The following is an 18,367-nucleotide window of genomic DNA, read 5'->3' on the forward strand; positions in this document are numbered from 1 at the left end:
GTCTAGATTTCGAGTGAATGTGTCATCCCTCTGTAACCTGGTGCAGTGGAACAATTCTTGTTCAGCCTCAGTGGCATGATGCTGGTTCCGATGTATGGATCGCTGAACTCCTGTAAATAGTGAAAGGTCTCTATTGGACAGTTTTCCAACCATAACATTGTAAAACACTCAGTGGGCTATGAGTTTTTCCAACTTGAAACCCGAGGGCAGATGAAAGACCTGTCGAACTAAAGCAATCTTGTAATTGTTGAATGAATTTGAGACTAAAAGAGCAGGGGGTTGCACAACAACTGCAATTGGACAATAGAACAAATAGGGCTGAGCTTGCTTTATGCAGGGTGCATCATCTAGTATGCACCTGTAATTAAAAATATCATTTCCATCAATAATGTGGAATGAAAAGTTCTAGGTAGCCAAGCCAGCGCATTTGTGGACCGAGTCTGCGTCTCTAACGTGGATAGGCAGACCATTCTATAAAAATTTAGCTCTATAGGAGAAAGGCTCTACTCTTCTGGGAAGGATTTCCACTAGATGTGGGAACATTTCTGCAGGGACTTGCTTCCATTCAGCCACAAGAACATTAGTAGGGTCGGCACTGATATTGGGCGATTAGGCCTGGCTCGCAGTTGGCATTCCAATTCATTCCAAAGGTGTTTGATGGGGTTGAGGTCAGGTCTCTGAAGGCCAGACAAGTTTTTCCACACCGATCTCGACAAACCATTTCTGTATGGACACCGCTTTGTGCACAGGGGCATTGTCATGTTGAAACAGGAGAGGGCATTGTCATGCTGAAACAGGAGAGGGCCTTCCCCAAACTGTTGCCACAATGTTGGAAGCACAGAATCGTCTAGAGTGTCATTGTATGTTGTAGCATTAAGATTTCCCTTCACTGGAATTAAGGGCCCTAGCCTGAACCATAAAAACAGCCCCAGACCATTATTCCTCATCCACCAAACTTTACAGTTGACACTATGCTTTGGGGCAGGTAGCGTTCTCCAGGCATCCTCCAAACCCTTGTTAGTCGGACTGCCAGATAAATCAAATTTATTTATATAGCCCTTCTTACATCAGCTGATATCTCAAAGTGCTGTACAGAAACCCAGCCTAAAACCCCAAACAGCAAGCAATGCAGGTGTAGAAGCACGGTGGCTAGGAAAAACTCCCTAGAAAGGCCAAAACCTAGGAAGAAATCTAGAGAGGAACCAGGCTATGAGGGGTGGCCATTCCTCTTCTGGCTGTGGCGGGTGCAGATCATAACAGAACATGGCCAAGATGTTCAAATGTTCATAAATGACCAGTATGGTCAAATAATAATAATCACAGTAGTTGTCGAGGGTGCAGCAAGTCAGCACCTCAGGAGTAAATGTCAGTTCGATTTTCATAGCCGATCATTCAGAGTATCTCTACCGCACCTGCTGTCTCTAGAGAGTTGAAAACAGCAGGTCTGGGACAGGTAGCACGTCCGATGAACAGGTCAGGTTTCCATAGCCGCTGGCAGAACAGTTGAAACTGGAGCAACAGCATGGCCAGGTGGACAGGGGACAGCAAGGAGTCATCATGCCATATAGCCCTGAGGCATGGTCCTAGGGCTCAGGTCCTCTGAGAGAGAGAAAGAAATAGAGAATTAGAGAGCATACTTAAATTCACACCGGACACCGGATAAGACAGGAGAAGTACTCCAGATATAACAAACTGACCCTTGCCCCCGAAACAAACTACTGCAGCATAAATACTGGAGGCTGAGACAGGAGGGGTCAGGAGACTCTGTGGCCCCATCCGATGATACCCCCGGACCAAACAGGAAGGATATAACCCCACCCACTTTGCCAAAGCACAGCCCCCACACCACTAGAGGGATATCTTCAACCACCAACGTACCTCCTGAGACGAGGCCGAGTATAGCCCACAAAGATCTCCGCCACGGCACAACCCAAGCGGGAGCGCCAACCCAGACAGGAAGATCACGCCAGTGACTCAACCCACCCAAGTGACGCACCCCTCCTAGGAACGGCATGAAAGAGCACCAGTAAGCCAGGGTTAGAGGCAGAGAATCCCAGTGGAGAGAGGGGAACCGGCCAGGCAGAGACAGCAAGGGCGGTTACGTTGCTCCAGGGCCTAAGACCCACTGAAGAGATGAGTCTTTAGTAAAGACTTAAAGGTTGAGACCGAGTCTGCGTCTCTCACATGGGTAGGCAGGCCATTCCATAAAATGGAGCTCTATAGGAGAAAGCCCTGCCTCTAGCTGTTTGCTTAGAAATTCTAGGGACAATTAGGAGGCCTGCGTCTTGTAACCGTAGAGTATGTGTAGGTATGTACGTACGTGAATTGTGATTGATCTCTCCCGAGAACACATTTCCACTGCTTCAGAGTCTAATGACGCCAAGCTTTACACCACTCTAGTCGACACTCGGCGTTGCGCATGTTGATCTTAGGCTTGCTGCTCGGCCATGAAACCCCATTTCATGAAGTTCCTTATGAACAGTTATTGTGCTGATGTTGCTTCCAGAGGTAGTTTGGAACTCTAGTGTGTTTCAACCGAGGATAGATGGTTTCTACGAGCTACAGCACTCTGCGTTCTGTGAGCTTGTGTGGCCTACCACTTCGCAGCTGAGCCGTTGTTACTCCAAGACATTTCCACTTCACAATAACAGCACTTACAGTTGACCGGCCCAGCTTCAGCAGGGCAGAAAGTTGACGAACTGACTTGTTGGAAATGTGGAATCCTATGACTGTGCCAAGTTGAATGTCCCTGAGCTCTTCAGTAAGACCATTCAACTGCCAATGTTTGTCTATGGAGATTGCATGATTGTGTGCTCTATTTTATACACCTATCAGCAATGAGTGTTGCTGAAGTAGCCGAAATCCACTAATTTGAAGGGATGTCCACATAGTTTTATATATATAGTGTATGTCACTAGGTTATGCTGGCATTAAGACATTGTTTACCAACAATATAATTTGCTTGCATTTGTAAATTACAAAATTAATACCTCATTAAAAGACCTAGAGCTTTTTGTCAGGCATTGTGTTTCACTTTGAAGACACTATCTATGAGTCGCTATGGCCCCTAGTAAAGTAGACAGTGGACTATGATCTGTAGTAAGGGATGCTTTCTCAACGTGGCTACTCATGTAACTCTCTGTCACTCAAATAATGTTGCCTGATACCACTTTTTAACATCATGTGCAAATGTATATGGATAATCTTCTTTTACCAAAGAACGCAGTTCTCCAAATTTGCTGAAACTCTCCAGAAAGGCAGGTTTTCATTTTGAGCCCTGAACCCTACAGAAAGATGTTATAATGCTGACTGCTATAGATTCTTAATTCCCATCCTCATTCAGAATAAATGTGAAATTGGTAACAATATAAAAGATATTGAAGCACGTTTGATTAGTATGCTAGTAGTTCTTACATAAGAAAACGATGTGTGGGGTTCACTTAGTTTTGTAAGGTTCTAATTTTAAGAGTAAATGACTCCACAGAAGCCAGGAAAGCTTAACCAAGTTTAATTCTTCCCAAAGGGTCGATACAGCTGCATTCAGACAAAACATTTCTGACAAGCACTGATATTTAACCCTTTCTCCTAGACTGAGTCTCCTCCTCCACAACTGTACAGCCAATGCATCTCTGTTGCGAGACACAACCTTAGTGATATCTGTTCTTCCTCATTTCATCTGACCTGACCTCGACCCCCAAAGGGCTTACTCCTCCCCAACTCAAGGCTGTCATGGTTATTGATACCAGACGGTGTCTCTTCTCCTCCCAGAGGATCCCTGATGGCTAACCATAACATATCCTGACATAATGTAAACGTTATACATTACCCTCTCTCCCTCAGTGACATCATTAGGTTCTAAGATCTCCACCCATCTCCGCTACACATTCCAAAGCCATCTGACTCCTACAGATAACCAGTAACTTCTGAGGTAAAAACCAGTCTCGTTCACAGTTAGACACTGTCCTTCTGAGTATAATAATGTTCCAAGTTTAACCCATAATTTAACAGTTTTATCCAGTAAAAGTACTTTCTGTAGTGCCTCTTTCAGCCCTTATGCTGCCTGTCGCCCAGTAATTTATGATGCAGTTGTATGACTTTATTTAGGCTACTCAATGTCTCATAGGCCTATCATGCAAACATTTCATGCTAACTAATACTTCTTACTTATTACATTTGTACAAATACAAAAATGTATATCATTCATTGGTGTGTCATCACTATAATTTCCATGCCAACATTACATGTATGCATTGCAGTGCCATTCTATACAGTCGGAGTGCATACCATCAGTGGCGACCCGTCATTCAGGGCAGGTGGGGAAAAACCAGAGCGTAAGGGTTGGTAATCTTCTCTCGTCGCGCCGTGATTGGCTCAGTGTTCTGTCACTCATAGGGACACAGCTTCACTGCAAAATATATGGGGAGGGCTCAAAAATTCAAGCCCCTTGGGTGCTGCCATAGAGTTACATTAGAAGTGCCCATCCAAGAAGGCTCAAAGTCAATGGCCACAGATGAAATGACGTCAAATCACTTATCTACCGTTGCTTTGATTTGACTGAACATCAAAATCTTAGCTAGCAAGCTAGACAACCCATCATCTTGAATCTATTGGAAAATCCTTTTCAATCCTTGTCACATAAAGAGAAATTATAGATAAGCGTATCATTGCTCATCAGCCATTGGACATAAACATTACACAACAAGTTGGAAATTGCAAATTTAACAATGAGTGGTTTGGAAGGAATCCGTAACTAACTGTGTTGCAAAGCTATCACTAGCCTGCTGTTCAGTGGAAAGGGTGTGTGGTCCAAATCTGGGTTTAAGGGTCTCATTTCCAAGCTTTAAAAGGATAAATATTCACATGCAACACCATGGGCCAGAAAAGGTTGAATACATTGGACATGCTGTCAATCCAGCATGACTTCTGCCGCTTTTAGAACAACTGGAAACTCAGAACTGGGAAATGTCTGACTTCAGTGAGTTCAAGACACCTGGGAGCTCCGACTGCAAAAATACATTTTCAGTGATCGAATTCCAAGTCGGGAACTCAGGCCTCTTTCTAGAGGCCTGCAACTATGCCCTCTCTATTTATCCTACGGTTCTGACGTGGTGTACAGGGATAATACTGTAAGAACGACCCATGTACTGAATTCTGATGCTGTACATTTCTGTGCTGAACAAGTAGTTATATTGACTACGTCTGTCTTAGCTCACTCATTAATGTCTTAGTCCTAGCTAACTTTAGGTTGGCTTGTTTACCTCTCGTGGGGCGTAGCAAATTGATGAGGAATCGTGGGGGGGGGGGGGGGGGCGTTGCACATGCAAATAGCGTGTTTATGACAGCCAATCAAAAAGTCACTCAAAATTAGAGCTAACCTCTTGTTTTACGAGCCCAAGTCCGCCACCGTGGACACGTCATAATACCCATAAACCCTAGCAATCAAACATGGAGATGGTTCCATAGATCTTTATTACCAATAATTCTTTACATCGTGAATTTTATAAACACTTCAAACTAAGTATGTGTTTGTTGTAGGCTTACCTTGGCGTGATGTATTGATAACCATGCAAATTCTGTCTCGGACAAGCTAAGTTTTATCAATACAGTCAATTTACTCAAAATAAATCCAAATGCTTATTAGCAAAAGAGAAGACTTCAGCAAGACTACAAATTCCTGAAGGAAGCTCCTGCATGTCATTGCTAGCTGGCCTTCTAGGCAGAGTAGCAAAGAAAAAGCTATATCTCAGATTGGCTAATAAAAATAAAGGATTAAGATGGGCAAAAGAACACAGACACTGGACAGAGGAACTCTGCCTAGGAGGCCAGCATCCCGGAGTCACCTCTTCACTGTTTCCATTGAGACTGACTGGTGTTTGCGGGTACTATTTAATGAAGCTGCCAGTTGAGGACTTGTGAGGAGTCTGTTTCTCGAACTAGACACTCTAATGTACTTGTCCTCTTGCTCAAGTTGTGCACCGAGGCCTCCGAATCCTCTATATTCTGGTTTGCTCTGTTCTGTGAAGGGAGTAGTACACAGCGTTGTACGAAACTTTCAGTTTCTTAGCAATTTCTCGCATGGAATAGCCTTCATTTCTCAGAACAAAAATAGACTGATGAGTTTCACAAGAAAGTTCTTTGTTTCTGGCCATTTTGAGCCTGTAATCGAACCCACAAATGCTGATGCTCCAGATATTCAACGAGTCTAAAGAAGGCCAGTGTTATTGCTTCTTTAATCAGGACAACCATTTTCAGCTGTGCTAACATAATTGCAAAAGGGTTTTCTAATGATCAATTAGCCCTTTAAAATTATAAACTTGGATTAGCTAACACAGCGTGCCATTGGAACACAGGAGTGATGGTTGCTGATAATGGCATATGTACGCCTATGTAGATATTCCATTAAAAGAATCAGCCGTTTCCAGCTACAATAGTAATTTACAACATTAACCATGTCTACACTATTTTAAAAAAATGTGCTCTTCTTTCAAAAACAAGGACATTTCTAAGTGACCCCGAACTTTTGAACGGTAGTGTATGTAAGTGCAAAAATAAATAAGATTTGTTAAAACACATAACAAAACCCACTAATCATAAATGTACAAATGAACCGATAAGCAATCACCCCAAAAAATAAACAGAACATATTTTTTTTAAATGTGTGTGTGGACGTGAGAGTTGGGCTATATATGGAGGAGATTACTGAGTTGTTTGGTTCATCAGGCTGACCCCCAGTTTTTGCTTGAAGTTACTCAGGAATGATGTTTTGTCAATGTGAAGAGAAGAATTCCAGAGTATGGTACCTCTATATCTGATAGATAATTGACTATGTGAGGTGCGATAGTGGAAAGGGTGGTTATCACATTGTCTTGTGATATAGATGGATTTCAGAATTAAACTGGAAGAATCCATTTCAGGGTTTAGGTAAACACTCTGGGAGGTATGAGTATTTGTAGATGAAAGTGCATCATTGGCGTACATTAAAGTTGTAAATAGACCAGATATAGAGTTTCTTAAACAAAGGTGCAGATGGAGCCAGGTAATTAGAGGAGGTGGCTAGTCTTGCAAATTTAATTTGTATGATGAGTAATTTGCATAGGTTGGAGGCATATTTACTGGCCCGGAGATGTGGGTAAATTAAGCTATAGTATAGAGTTAGGAAGCAAGCCTGATGAACCAACCCACTAATATTTCTGAATATACCAAACAGATTTCATCACATTGCTGCAGACAAATGGAATATAATCTTTCCAGGTGAACTTTTCATCAATTAGAACACAGGAATCTAGTGGATTTGACTTCCGTTCCATTTCTTTCTCATGAATCAAGATTCTGGGTCATTTTTTTTAAACAATATTTATTTTTCTTAATAGTGAATAAAATAAAGTTGGATTTTTTTAAATTTAAGTGATCATTTGTTTATCTGAACCATTCAGAAAATTTGACCGTACCTGCTGTTTATTATCTATGCATAGTCACTTTACCCCTACCTATAGTACATATTACCTCAACTAACCTGTATCCCCGCACATTGACTCTACTGTTATTATTGTTATTTTATTGTTACTTTTTTACTTTAGTTTATTTAGTAAATATTTTCTTAACTATTTTTCATAACTGCATTGTTGGCTAAGGGCTTGTAAGTTAGCATTTCACAGTAAGATTGTATTCGGCGCAAGTGAAAAATTCAAATGGATTTGATTTGAAATGCATTTCAAGGTGTTCAAAGTCATACATTGAAAGGCATGAGGCACTTATCATCATTGGCATGTCTCTTAGGTGGCCAGGGGATTCTCTCTATCACATGCAAATTTCTCACTGGAGCTCATAAGTGTAGCCATGCAACATATTTCAGCAGTTCACAATATTGGACGTGGAATGCGGGGTGAGGAAGGCAACCGTGCCCAACCAGGAGCAGTCAGTGGAGGACCTGTACCCGGCCGAAGACTACAAAGACTTGTCCCGAGAGCCCACAGAGGAGGATCTTCAGTGGCTACGGAACAGTCTCATGGCCAGGTTCACTGGAATGGCATATGTCCTTGAACTGGATCCAGAACAACCACTTTGAGCATCCTGGCTGGCATGGCACTGTCGGTGGAGCAGCAGGAGGCTATACGGCAGGCAACAGTTGGTGAGCACACCAACCCCAACTGGCACACCATGAGGAGAGGGAGGTTGATGGCCAGCAAATATGGAGCAGTGGTTCGTGCCAAGCGCGTTACTCCACTGCTAAACAGGTTTCTCAGATCACAGTTGTTAGATGGGGTGTTGTCTGTAAAGTGGGGCACAGATAACAAAGAGGAGGACATTAAGGCATTCAAAATGGCTACAGGAATGGATGTCCAGGAGTCAGGGCTTTGGGTCATGGGGTCTGGGATCCTGGTTGCCTCACCGGATGGTCTCGTGGGCACCACAGCAGTGGTGGACGTCAAGTCTCCCGATGGTGCGGTGGACCTTAACATTGAAGAGGCATTGAAGTTGAAGGATTTCTGTATCAAGGAGACCATCCTTACTGGCACCAGGTCCAAGGTCAGCTCCACTTCACTGGAAGGGACACTGCTTCTTTATTGTGTGAACCACCAAAACCTCCATCACCATCCCCATCCAGCGTGATGACCTCTGCCAGACTCATATTGCTCCTCCTGTCAGTACCTGTTTTCATAGTTCATACACACACACTATGCTCCCATAATATTACATACAAGTTTTGCTCAAAGCAGCCAACTGAAGTAATGTAGTTAACTTTAACTGTGATGTTTTTAAATTATGTATTTCCCCCTGAGTGAGAGAGCTAGTACACCACTTCCAGTAGATCTCCTTGCTGAAGGTGGAGTTGCTCATGCACTGCTTCTTGTGGTGTGAGCCTGATGTTCCGCATATTACACCTCATGTCTAAAACATTGCGAAAAGGGGACATAAAGTAAAAATGTTGATGCATTTACAAATTCAATGTTTTACACAATATTGTATCATACTTGATGAGTTACTGACCTGTCAATCCTGTAGTCTCCACAACTGGACGCTCGCGCTCGGATCACACTGGCACAGGATGTCCATGCACCGGCTGGTCTGAGGATGTGCTCCGGTTGGGACTGGAAAACAAAGAGACATTTGGTCAGTGGTAGGTCTTTTCAATGCTGTATCACAATAAAAAAAAATGTATGGTGAGAAAAACATTTGGTTTTATGGGTATTATAACTCATACTGTGGTACTCAATTGAGAAAACAAAGAAATGTAACCTCTGGTTACTGAGAGATATTTCATTATAATTTCAGGTTTTATTGTCCAAAGCTAAAGGTTTATCTAAGTTGTGAATTGCCCATAAATTAGAAAAAATGTAGATATAATTTTTGGGCCATATCGCCCAACCCTACTTTTCATCCTTTTGCTAGGTTATGTGGTTGTGTTTTATTTTATTGTCCACAGCAGAATGATTATCTAGGTTGGTTTATATCTCATTGTAAACAAGCTTTTTCAAACAGAAATTTGCATCCTGCAGCACTAATTCCCAGACAATCTGGACCCTCTCTTCCTAAAATGATCTGCCGCTATTGTTGCAACCCCTATTACTAGTCTGTCAACCTCTTTTTCGTATCGTCTGAGATTCCTGAAGATTGGAAAGTGGCTGCGGTCATCCCCCTCTTCAAAGGGGGTGACACTCTAGACCAAAACTGTTACAGACCTATATCCATCCTGCCCTGCCTTTCTAAAGTCTTCGAAAGCAAAGTGAACAAACAGATCACCGACCATTTCAAATCCCACCGTACCTTCTCCGCTATGCAATCTGGTTTCTGAGCTGGTCATGGGTGTGCCTCAGCCAAACCCAAAGTCCTAAATGATATCATAACCTCCATTGATAAAAGACAGTACTGTGCAGCAGTCTTCATTGACCTGGAAAAGGCTTTCGACTCTGTCAATCATTGTATTCTAATCAGCAGACTCAACAGCCTTGGTTTCTCTAATGACTGCCTCACCTGGTTCACCAACTACTTCTCAGATAGAGTTCAGTGTGTCAAATCGGAGGGCCTGTTGTCCGGACCTCTGGCAGTCTCTATGGGGGTGCCACAGGGTTCAACTCTCGGGCCAACTCTCTTCTCCGTATATATCAATGATGTCGCTCTTGCTGCTGGTGATTCTTTGATCCACCTCTACGCAGACGACACCATTCTGTATACATCTGGCCCATCTTTGGACACTGTGTTAACAAATCTCCAAACAAGCTTCAACGTCATACAACACTCCTTCCATGGCCTCCAACTGCTCTTAAATGCTAGTAAAACTAAATGCATGCTTTTCAACTGATCGCTGCCCGCACCCTCCCACCCGACTAGCATCACTCCTCTGGACGGTTCTGACTTAGAATATGTGGACAACTCTAAATACCTAGGTGTCTGGCTAGACTGGAAACTCTCCTTCCAGACTCACATTAAGCATCTCCAATCCAAAGTTAAATCTAGAATAGGCTTCCTATTTCGAAACACTCATGCTGCCAAACATACCCTTGTAAAACTGACTATTTTACTGATCCTTGACTTCGGCGATGTCAATTTACTCAGCAAATTGGATGCAGTCTAACACAGTGCCATCCATTTTGCCACCAAAGCCCCATATACTACCCACAACTGAGACCTCTATGCTCTCGTTGGCTGGTCCTCGCTACATATTCGTCGCCAAACCCACTGGCTCCAGGTCATCTATAAGTTCTTGCTAGGTAAAGCTCTGCCTTATCTGGTCACCATAGCAACACCCACCAGTAACACACGCTCCAGTAGGTATATTTCGCTGGTCATCCCCAAAGCCTACACCTCTTTTGGCCGCATTTCCTTCCAGTTCTCTGCTGCCAATGACGGGAACGAATTGCAAAAATCACTGAAGTTGGAGAATTAGATCTGCCTCACTTACTTTAAGCGTCAGCTGTCAGAGCAGCTTACCGATCGCTGCAGCTGTACACAGCCCATCTATAAATAGCCCATCCAACCAGCTATCTTCCTCATCCTCATTTGTTTTTGTTTTTCTGCTCTTTTGCAACCCAGTATTTCTACCTGCACATCCTCATCTGCATATATATCACTCCGGTGTAAATGGCTAAATTGTAATTACTTCGCCACTATTGGCCTATTTATTGCCTTACCTCCTTACTTCATTTGCATACACTGTATACCGATTTTTCTATTGTGTTATTGACTGTACGCTTGTTTATCCCATGTGTAACCCTGTGTTGTTTTTGTTGCACTGCTTTGCTTTATCTTGGCCAGGTCGCAGTTGTAAATGAGAACTTGTTCTCAACTGGCCTACCTGGTTAAATAAGGATGAAATAAAAAATAAAAAAATCACTTGAATAAAGAATGGAAGATTCCTAAAAAATATTGTATCAGTAACAAGGTAAAGGAAGTTTCATTTAAAATGTTACATAAAATGTATCCTGTGAAACCTGTTAGGAAAGAGTCAAGCTGAATTTTGATACTGTGTGATTTCTATATTTATAGTAGAATTTTTGGATCGATATACACAACTTTGTTATAAAGAAAACAGAATATATACAATTTAATTGTTTTGGTATGATTTATTTCAGAAATTCTGATATTGATAAGGATGTATATTTATTTCAACTGCTAATTATAATGGGTATATTTCATATTCACAAATGTAAATGGTCTGATTCACTTTGTAAATTAATTTAAACAATATGGGACTACTTTAACTAAAATGAAAAACAAGGCAATCAACCTGTAGTAATATTCATTAATATGATTTGTTTGTGTAGGATTCCTGGCAATGTGACAAATGTTATGTATGCGTTTTTGCATGTGACTATTCCTCTTTTGTTTTGTTGATGTTTGTTAATAAATAAAGACAAAAAAGGAGGCAGAGAAGGACGTCACTAGTTAACATTGCCACAAGTCATAATTATGGCTAAACCCCGCCCATTTCTACAAATGATCTCCTTAAAATCAGATTTTAAACCTCACCAAACAGTACATTTCTGTAGCCAATTATGACTTTGTGGTTGTGTTATCTAGTGGAAACCGGCAGGAGAATCACAAAATGTCTCTGACATCTGCTCTGCACAGCCATTGGCTGAGTTCAAGGGACAAGCAATAAAGAACTGGTCCTACTAAACACGTATATATTTCTGTGGTAGGCATCCCTGTTCCTTGAGTCTCGCAGGTATTGCAGTTTTCTTCCAACTAAGTAACGCACCAGACAAACTGGGCTTTATTGATCAGTTCTCTAATTGCCTAAATTACGCACACCTGGTTTTACAGGTTGGTTATATCAAAACTATCAAGTGCCAGTGACACTCCAGGAGGATCACTGTTACCTAAACCTTTAATAGTAGTTATATTTGTGCTTTCCGTAACGTTATATTATGCAAGTGCATAATTTAGTGCATGCAACTGTCACAGACGAGCTTTGTTATTTTGGTTGGTACGCGCCTAGGGTTTTCCACTAGATAACACAGCCACAAAGTTAACATTGTATATCGTAAAATTTCAAGAAAAAAAAAATACTTTTTGGTCTTCATTTGAGATCAGCGTTATGGGTTATAAATGGGAGGGATATGACTTCCTGGCAGCTAGTGACGACCGCACTACAAAGTCTGACGCATCAACACGCATGCGCTGTTTTATCCATTCTATTCGGGTTTACTGGATATGACATTAGGACTCATTTGATCTAAAACGAAACTCGATTAAAAAACATTAGTAAATCTGCATTATTGTTCACTATTATAGTCACTGATCATGCTAGATCTATCGTCTGAAAAGAGCCAAAGCCAGCAGCGGTAAAGCAGTTGCTTGTTGGTGAGCGAGCAATAGTTGTTACGATATGGCAAGGTAATTGTCTAAAGGATTTTTACAGAATGTGGAGAAGGCACTTCGTAATTGCTTGGGAGGCAACGCCTGGATAAGAAGATCCCTACTTCGATATTTTGTTGACAATTAGATAAACATGGGTATGCCATTATTGTCCCATCCGTGCTTTAAAGCAATTTGTGTCATCGCTCTACTCAATGGGCTTGGCGACTGCAGCGAGGGTGAGTGAACGTTACATTATAAGCGAGCAACGGCTACAACATAGCCCGAGCGGCTTTCCTTCTCGGATATTCTAGGTTTCCAGTCGATAGCACAGCCACAAAGTCCAAATTGTCTATCGTAAAAAATAATATATAAAATGTTGCTTTTGGGTCATAATTTTAAGAGGGGTAATAGTCGTGGTTTATTACTTTGCTAATGTGGTAACGACCACTATTATGTCGCAAGAGGGATTCTAGAATTTGGCAAACTATATGAGAAGGGTGCAACTGCAGCCCGCTATTAGGGGCGTTCCTGCATCTGTAGGAACCCCTCTTTATACTAATATTGGTAACTTGTTAAGCTATGACACCAGTATATGGACGCTCCACTACAGTAGATGACGCTAATGCACCATAATGTTGGATGCCAACCGCTGATACACCTCAGAAGAAGAGGGGGAGGGGGGGACAAAACGGTAACGAGCTATATCTACTACACACTGGTAGTGCCCCTGCCTGTCTAGCGAAAGATATTGTGCTAGCTTAGCCAGCTACTCCTAAGGAGGACACTGGTACACAGCCGGTGGGGAGCGAGGGTGACATTGTGTGCTAGTACTGCTAGCTACCTCACGTGTCGCCAACAAATGGTGTCGCCCGTGCCTCCTGTATAACTGCGTAGCTAGCGGTAAGCGGGGACACACCGTGTGCTAGTAAACTAGCACACAGTATCGCCCCTGCCTGCTGTACTAGCGAGAAGCAGGGGGCGACCGGAAGACGGTGACCTTCGTCTCCGCCTTTCGGGCACTGTTTTCCAGTAGTCCTGTGAAGGCGGAAGCGAAAGACTGTCTATCGGTATCGCTCCCACTCGCTAGCAAAGAGGACTCCGTTACACGGTGGTGAATGTTTTTTTTATTTCCCTTTTGATCCACATTCAAAAGTGTCACAAACATGAATATGTTGTGCACGAGGCGGGGAGTTTATGAAGGAACCAATGGGATGCGTGAGGGGGTGTTCCTGCAGATTCATAAATGCCCACATGCAGGAGCTCCCCGGATTGCGGGCTGCAGTTGCACACAATTGAACTACATCCCTGCACGTGCTTTGAATGTTTTCTCAATCCAGACAGATACACGGCCCAGTCTAGTAATGGAAGTAGTTGGCTCAGTCTAGTAATAGAAGTGCTAACTACGCTACCATGAGCTTTCTACTTCCTAGACGTCATTATTTGACCAGTGTGTTGGTTACAACATTAGCGTGAGCAACAATAGTGGAATTGGTGTTTAAAAGAAAAGTCCCTAATTAGTGGAATCAAGTTATTTTAAACTATGCTGCTGTTTTATATTAGTAACACCTTAATTAACCACCAAGGCCTTATGAGTATTGCCATGTGTCATTGGTACAATTATAGTAGCCCAAGGCTATCAAAAGTTTTGAATCCTCATAAACCCAATCATATCACTTATTCAACTGGGGGTCTGCAAAAAATATTTTATTTTAATGTTTTTATGAATATCGCTAGCAATAACAGAAAAAAACAACAAATTACATACATACAGTAGAAAATAGGATTATCTTATTTCTAATAATGTCAACTTTATCAACTCTTAATATTGAGCAAATTAGCCTCATTAGAGCCAATTACTCACTGGAGTATCTGACATAGGCTTTGAAAAAGCACCTGCGAATAGGCTACCAGTGTGGCAAGTGCCGCTGGTAAGCTTTCTTGACTTGGACATACATTTTTGGCAACACATGGGTAACCTTTGTTTAAACGGCTGCTCTCAGTGAAAATGTGTTTTGAGTTAGTCTATTAGTTAGAAAGATATGTTAGTTTACACTTCCAATTCCAATTATGGGGAGGTCAAAATGAACTGTCTACCGGTGTTGTAGTAGTAAACTGCATGTAGTTCAACTTGTAATATAACTACACTTTGCAGTAGCTTGGTGTTAGTTGAACTAAATTCAAATCTTGCAATTGTTTTCAGTAGTTAATACATGTTATGTTGTAGTGGTGTAGCTAAATACTGGAACTGCATGCTATTTGTTTTGATAAAATAAGATCTGGGTGAGTAGGCAATTTCCTTTTTATTTTTTGGCTTCAGACCTGCCTAATTGTTACTTGAAACCATGTTTGTGTTTAATAGGCTTAATTACACATTCTGTTAACACCTGACACCAGAGTGATCTGTTATTGCAATTTATAGTCTATGTAATTTATTTTAGATTTAGATATGATGATTTATCAGAAAGTAGTTTGGATGTAGTGAACAACTTTTTCAAAGAAACTAAGGAAACTATATATAGTGTAGCATATCTTCCAGTGTAAAGTAATTGGTAGCTTGGTTAACTATATATATATTTTTTAGAGCTGCTTCTCCAACTGTCTACTATTTGGTAGACAGTTGGAGAAGCAGCTCTAAAAAATATATATATATATATATGTTAGTTACTTCTCCTTGCCATTGTCATTCACCTGTATAGACAAGACTGGAACATTCATGATTTTGCTGAATTGTGATACAGTCTCTGAGTTGCCGGTTTGCCTGGGAGGGGGTCCCTGGACAAGAAAAGGTTGAAGACCCCTGATATAGCTAACAAACTCCCACAAGTGAACATTTTCAACAGGTTTCTTGGTCAGGTGTGATATTAGTCAACTTTCAATAGAGTCTGTAGGCTACTGTCAGCACTTAGGCATATATTACCAAGCTTGCTATGTTGGACTGGACAGGGTTGTGTACACACTTAACCATCTTACCACCTTTTATAAGGACTTACATTGAGCCAGCATATCCAACCCACATATCCAACCCACAGCTGCACTAGGGTTGAACAAGCCTCCTGTTTAGATTAACACACTGTGGAGATGGCGCGAGATATGGGTCGGAAAATGTACCTCTATCCAGGGTTGAGAAATGGCGTTGAAATGTCCCATTAACCCAACTGTTACACAGAGAAGATTGAAAGACTGTAAAAAAAAAAAAAATTCTTCCCTCTTTGTTAGGGCTGGGCGATTATATTGAATTACTTAGATTAATTAGAATTTGTTTTTTCACGGTATTCCAAATGCCTGTGTCGCAAGAATCAAGGCTGTTATTGTTTTATTTTTTCACTCATGATGTTTTATCTCCTTCGCTCATTCTGTGCTGTGTGTTTACCTTCCCATTTACACAAGATATCTGTATATTATGATGAGATGCATATGTCTCCACCTTAACAATGGGAATTGTTGTCCCTAAGGCAGGCGACAAGCTTAGGTCCAAAATAAACACATATAAATGCATTGGGATTGTTTTGAAAAGATTTTAGGGAGAGTGAAACCTCTCGCTTTGCCTCTTCCTCTCTTTACACGCACACACCAAGCCCCTGCCACTCACAACAACAATGATGAGAGGAATTCTTCCTCTCTGACAAGCTGTTTCAACTTGCTATTTGAGGTTTGGTCTAACAGAATCGGTCATATGGACACTGAAGCACATTGAGACATTATTTTACTGTAAAATAGAAGTTAACCTTTCTAACGATACCTTTTTATGTCACACAACTCATTGTGTGCAGCGCATACTACTAAAACGAGAGTATCAATGAACCTTGATTCTGGAAAATGAATGCTCAGCTTGTTGCGCACAGCATTGCGGTACTAAGTACTGTTCGGAGCATCAGGGTTGGGGAGTAACGGATTACCAAATAACGGTAACTATGTTACCAGCAAAAAATATTGTAATAAGATTACAAATACTTTTGAAAAACTAGAGGATTACTTTTAAATTATGTTTTCTCAATGACATTAAAATTAGCATTGAAAAAAGGCGCAAGTTTAAGTTTGTTCCACCTGAGCAAGTCTTACCACAAGTCAGAGACCACTATGGTGATGCACCAAATGGGTTTGATGGATTGCGGGAAAATAACAGTTATAGGCTTTTGTAGGCTACAGTCCAAGCTATGTCTTCCAAAGTTGCGACTGCTGTCGGCATCCAAAGATTATCCAACTTGAATAAACTCTGAGGTAAGGATGACTGCAATGGTGTAGTCTACGGCAATACTGATATCACTTAATATTGATATCTACATAGCGCATTGATGTGAATCACTCTGCTGCTCTCTCATTTAGCTATTTGCGCCTTACGGATTGTGGTTGTTGTGGATGGCTGTTCACAAATCTAAATGTGTATTTGAACCCAATAATGGGTTGAATTCAAGAAGTTTAAGCTGCCTATCAATCATTGTTTTTGAAAACAGTGGACAGCCAGTGAAAAATGTGCTCTTGCAACAGCTGCATAGTGCAGATCCAAGCCTACGGAATAAAGGTGGGGCTTTTATTGCTCAATCCAATTCATACTTAAATCCATGCTGGTTCTATATACACACATACACTGCTGGTCAAACGTTTTTAAATCCTTGAATGAGTATGTGTTCTTTATTTTTACTATTTTCTACATTGTAGAATGATAGTTATGTATTCACTATGAAATAACAGAGTGTGCAAAGGGTGACACCTTTGAAGAATTTCAAATATGATATATATTTTGATTTGGTTAACACTTTATTTTTTATTTTTTTGGTTACTACATGATTCCGTATGTGTTTGTCATAGTTTTGATGTCTTCACTATTATTCTACAATGTAGAAAATAGTAAAAAAGAAACAATTGAATGACTGGTACTGTAAATATATTGTGGTTTGCCCATAAGTTGGAAGAAATGTTGAGGATTTTCAGGCCATATCTCCCAACCCTACTTTTCGTCCTCATGCTAAGTAGCAGATGCCACAGCAGTCATTTTGTAATGGCACGAGAATAGGGGTATTTAACCGGGGGCTAGGGGTCCACAAGAAAATGTTTTTTTTTTTAATGAATATTGCTAGCAAAAACTGAATTAAAACATTTTGAATTCCATACCTACAGTATTGCAGAGAAGATATTCCCTTTTCTAATGTTGAGCAAATTACTCATTGGAGCCAATTACTCACTGGAGTATCTGACATAGGCTTTGAAAAAGCACCTGCGAATAGGCTACCAGTGTGGCAAGTGCTGCTGGTACGCTTTCTTGACTTGGACATACATTTTTCTGCTGCTCTGTCGTTTGCTACATACTTTAGTCTTACAGGCTGACTACATTGCTCGCGTCACTTTGCAAAATAAATGTAGAAATCTATATAATTAAATTTTTGCACCCGCACCCACACTCGTGCGCGCCAACCTACGTCTGCATTGCCAACGGCTAAAATAGAATCAGTTCTATTTCTTACGCAGATCGCTCTGCAAGTCCTGCCTCTCCCATCTCCTCACTGGTTATAGTCACGTGGGTGACTGAAAGACGAACAAGGTCAGTGGCGGTAATGCACTTAATTTATGG

The 18,367-nt window shown here is 41.3% G+C and overlaps 1 protein-coding gene across 2 annotated transcripts in view; it reads left to right on the plus strand.

Moving 5' to 3' along the window:
• The first annotated feature begins 12,614 nt into the window (after positions 1-12,614).
• Positions 12,615-18,367, plus strand: part of adam9a (ADAM metallopeptidase domain 9a) — a 92,198-nt gene continuing 86,445 nt past the window's right edge. For both annotated transcript variants that reach the window (XM_064974337.1, XM_064974344.1), the window contains exon 1: positions 12,615-13,037. In XM_064974337.1, the coding sequence (XP_064830409.1) occupies positions 12,953-13,037 (85 nt within the window). In that variant the 5' untranslated portion in view covers positions 12,615-12,952. The remainder of the gene's footprint in view (positions 13,038-18,367) is intronic.

This window comes from Oncorhynchus masou, chromosome 1 (genome assembly GCF_036934945.1).
Source record: "Oncorhynchus masou masou isolate Uvic2021 chromosome 1, UVic_Omas_1.1, whole genome shotgun sequence".
Classification (NCBI taxonomy): Eukaryota; Metazoa; Chordata; class Actinopteri; order Salmoniformes; family Salmonidae; genus Oncorhynchus; species Oncorhynchus masou.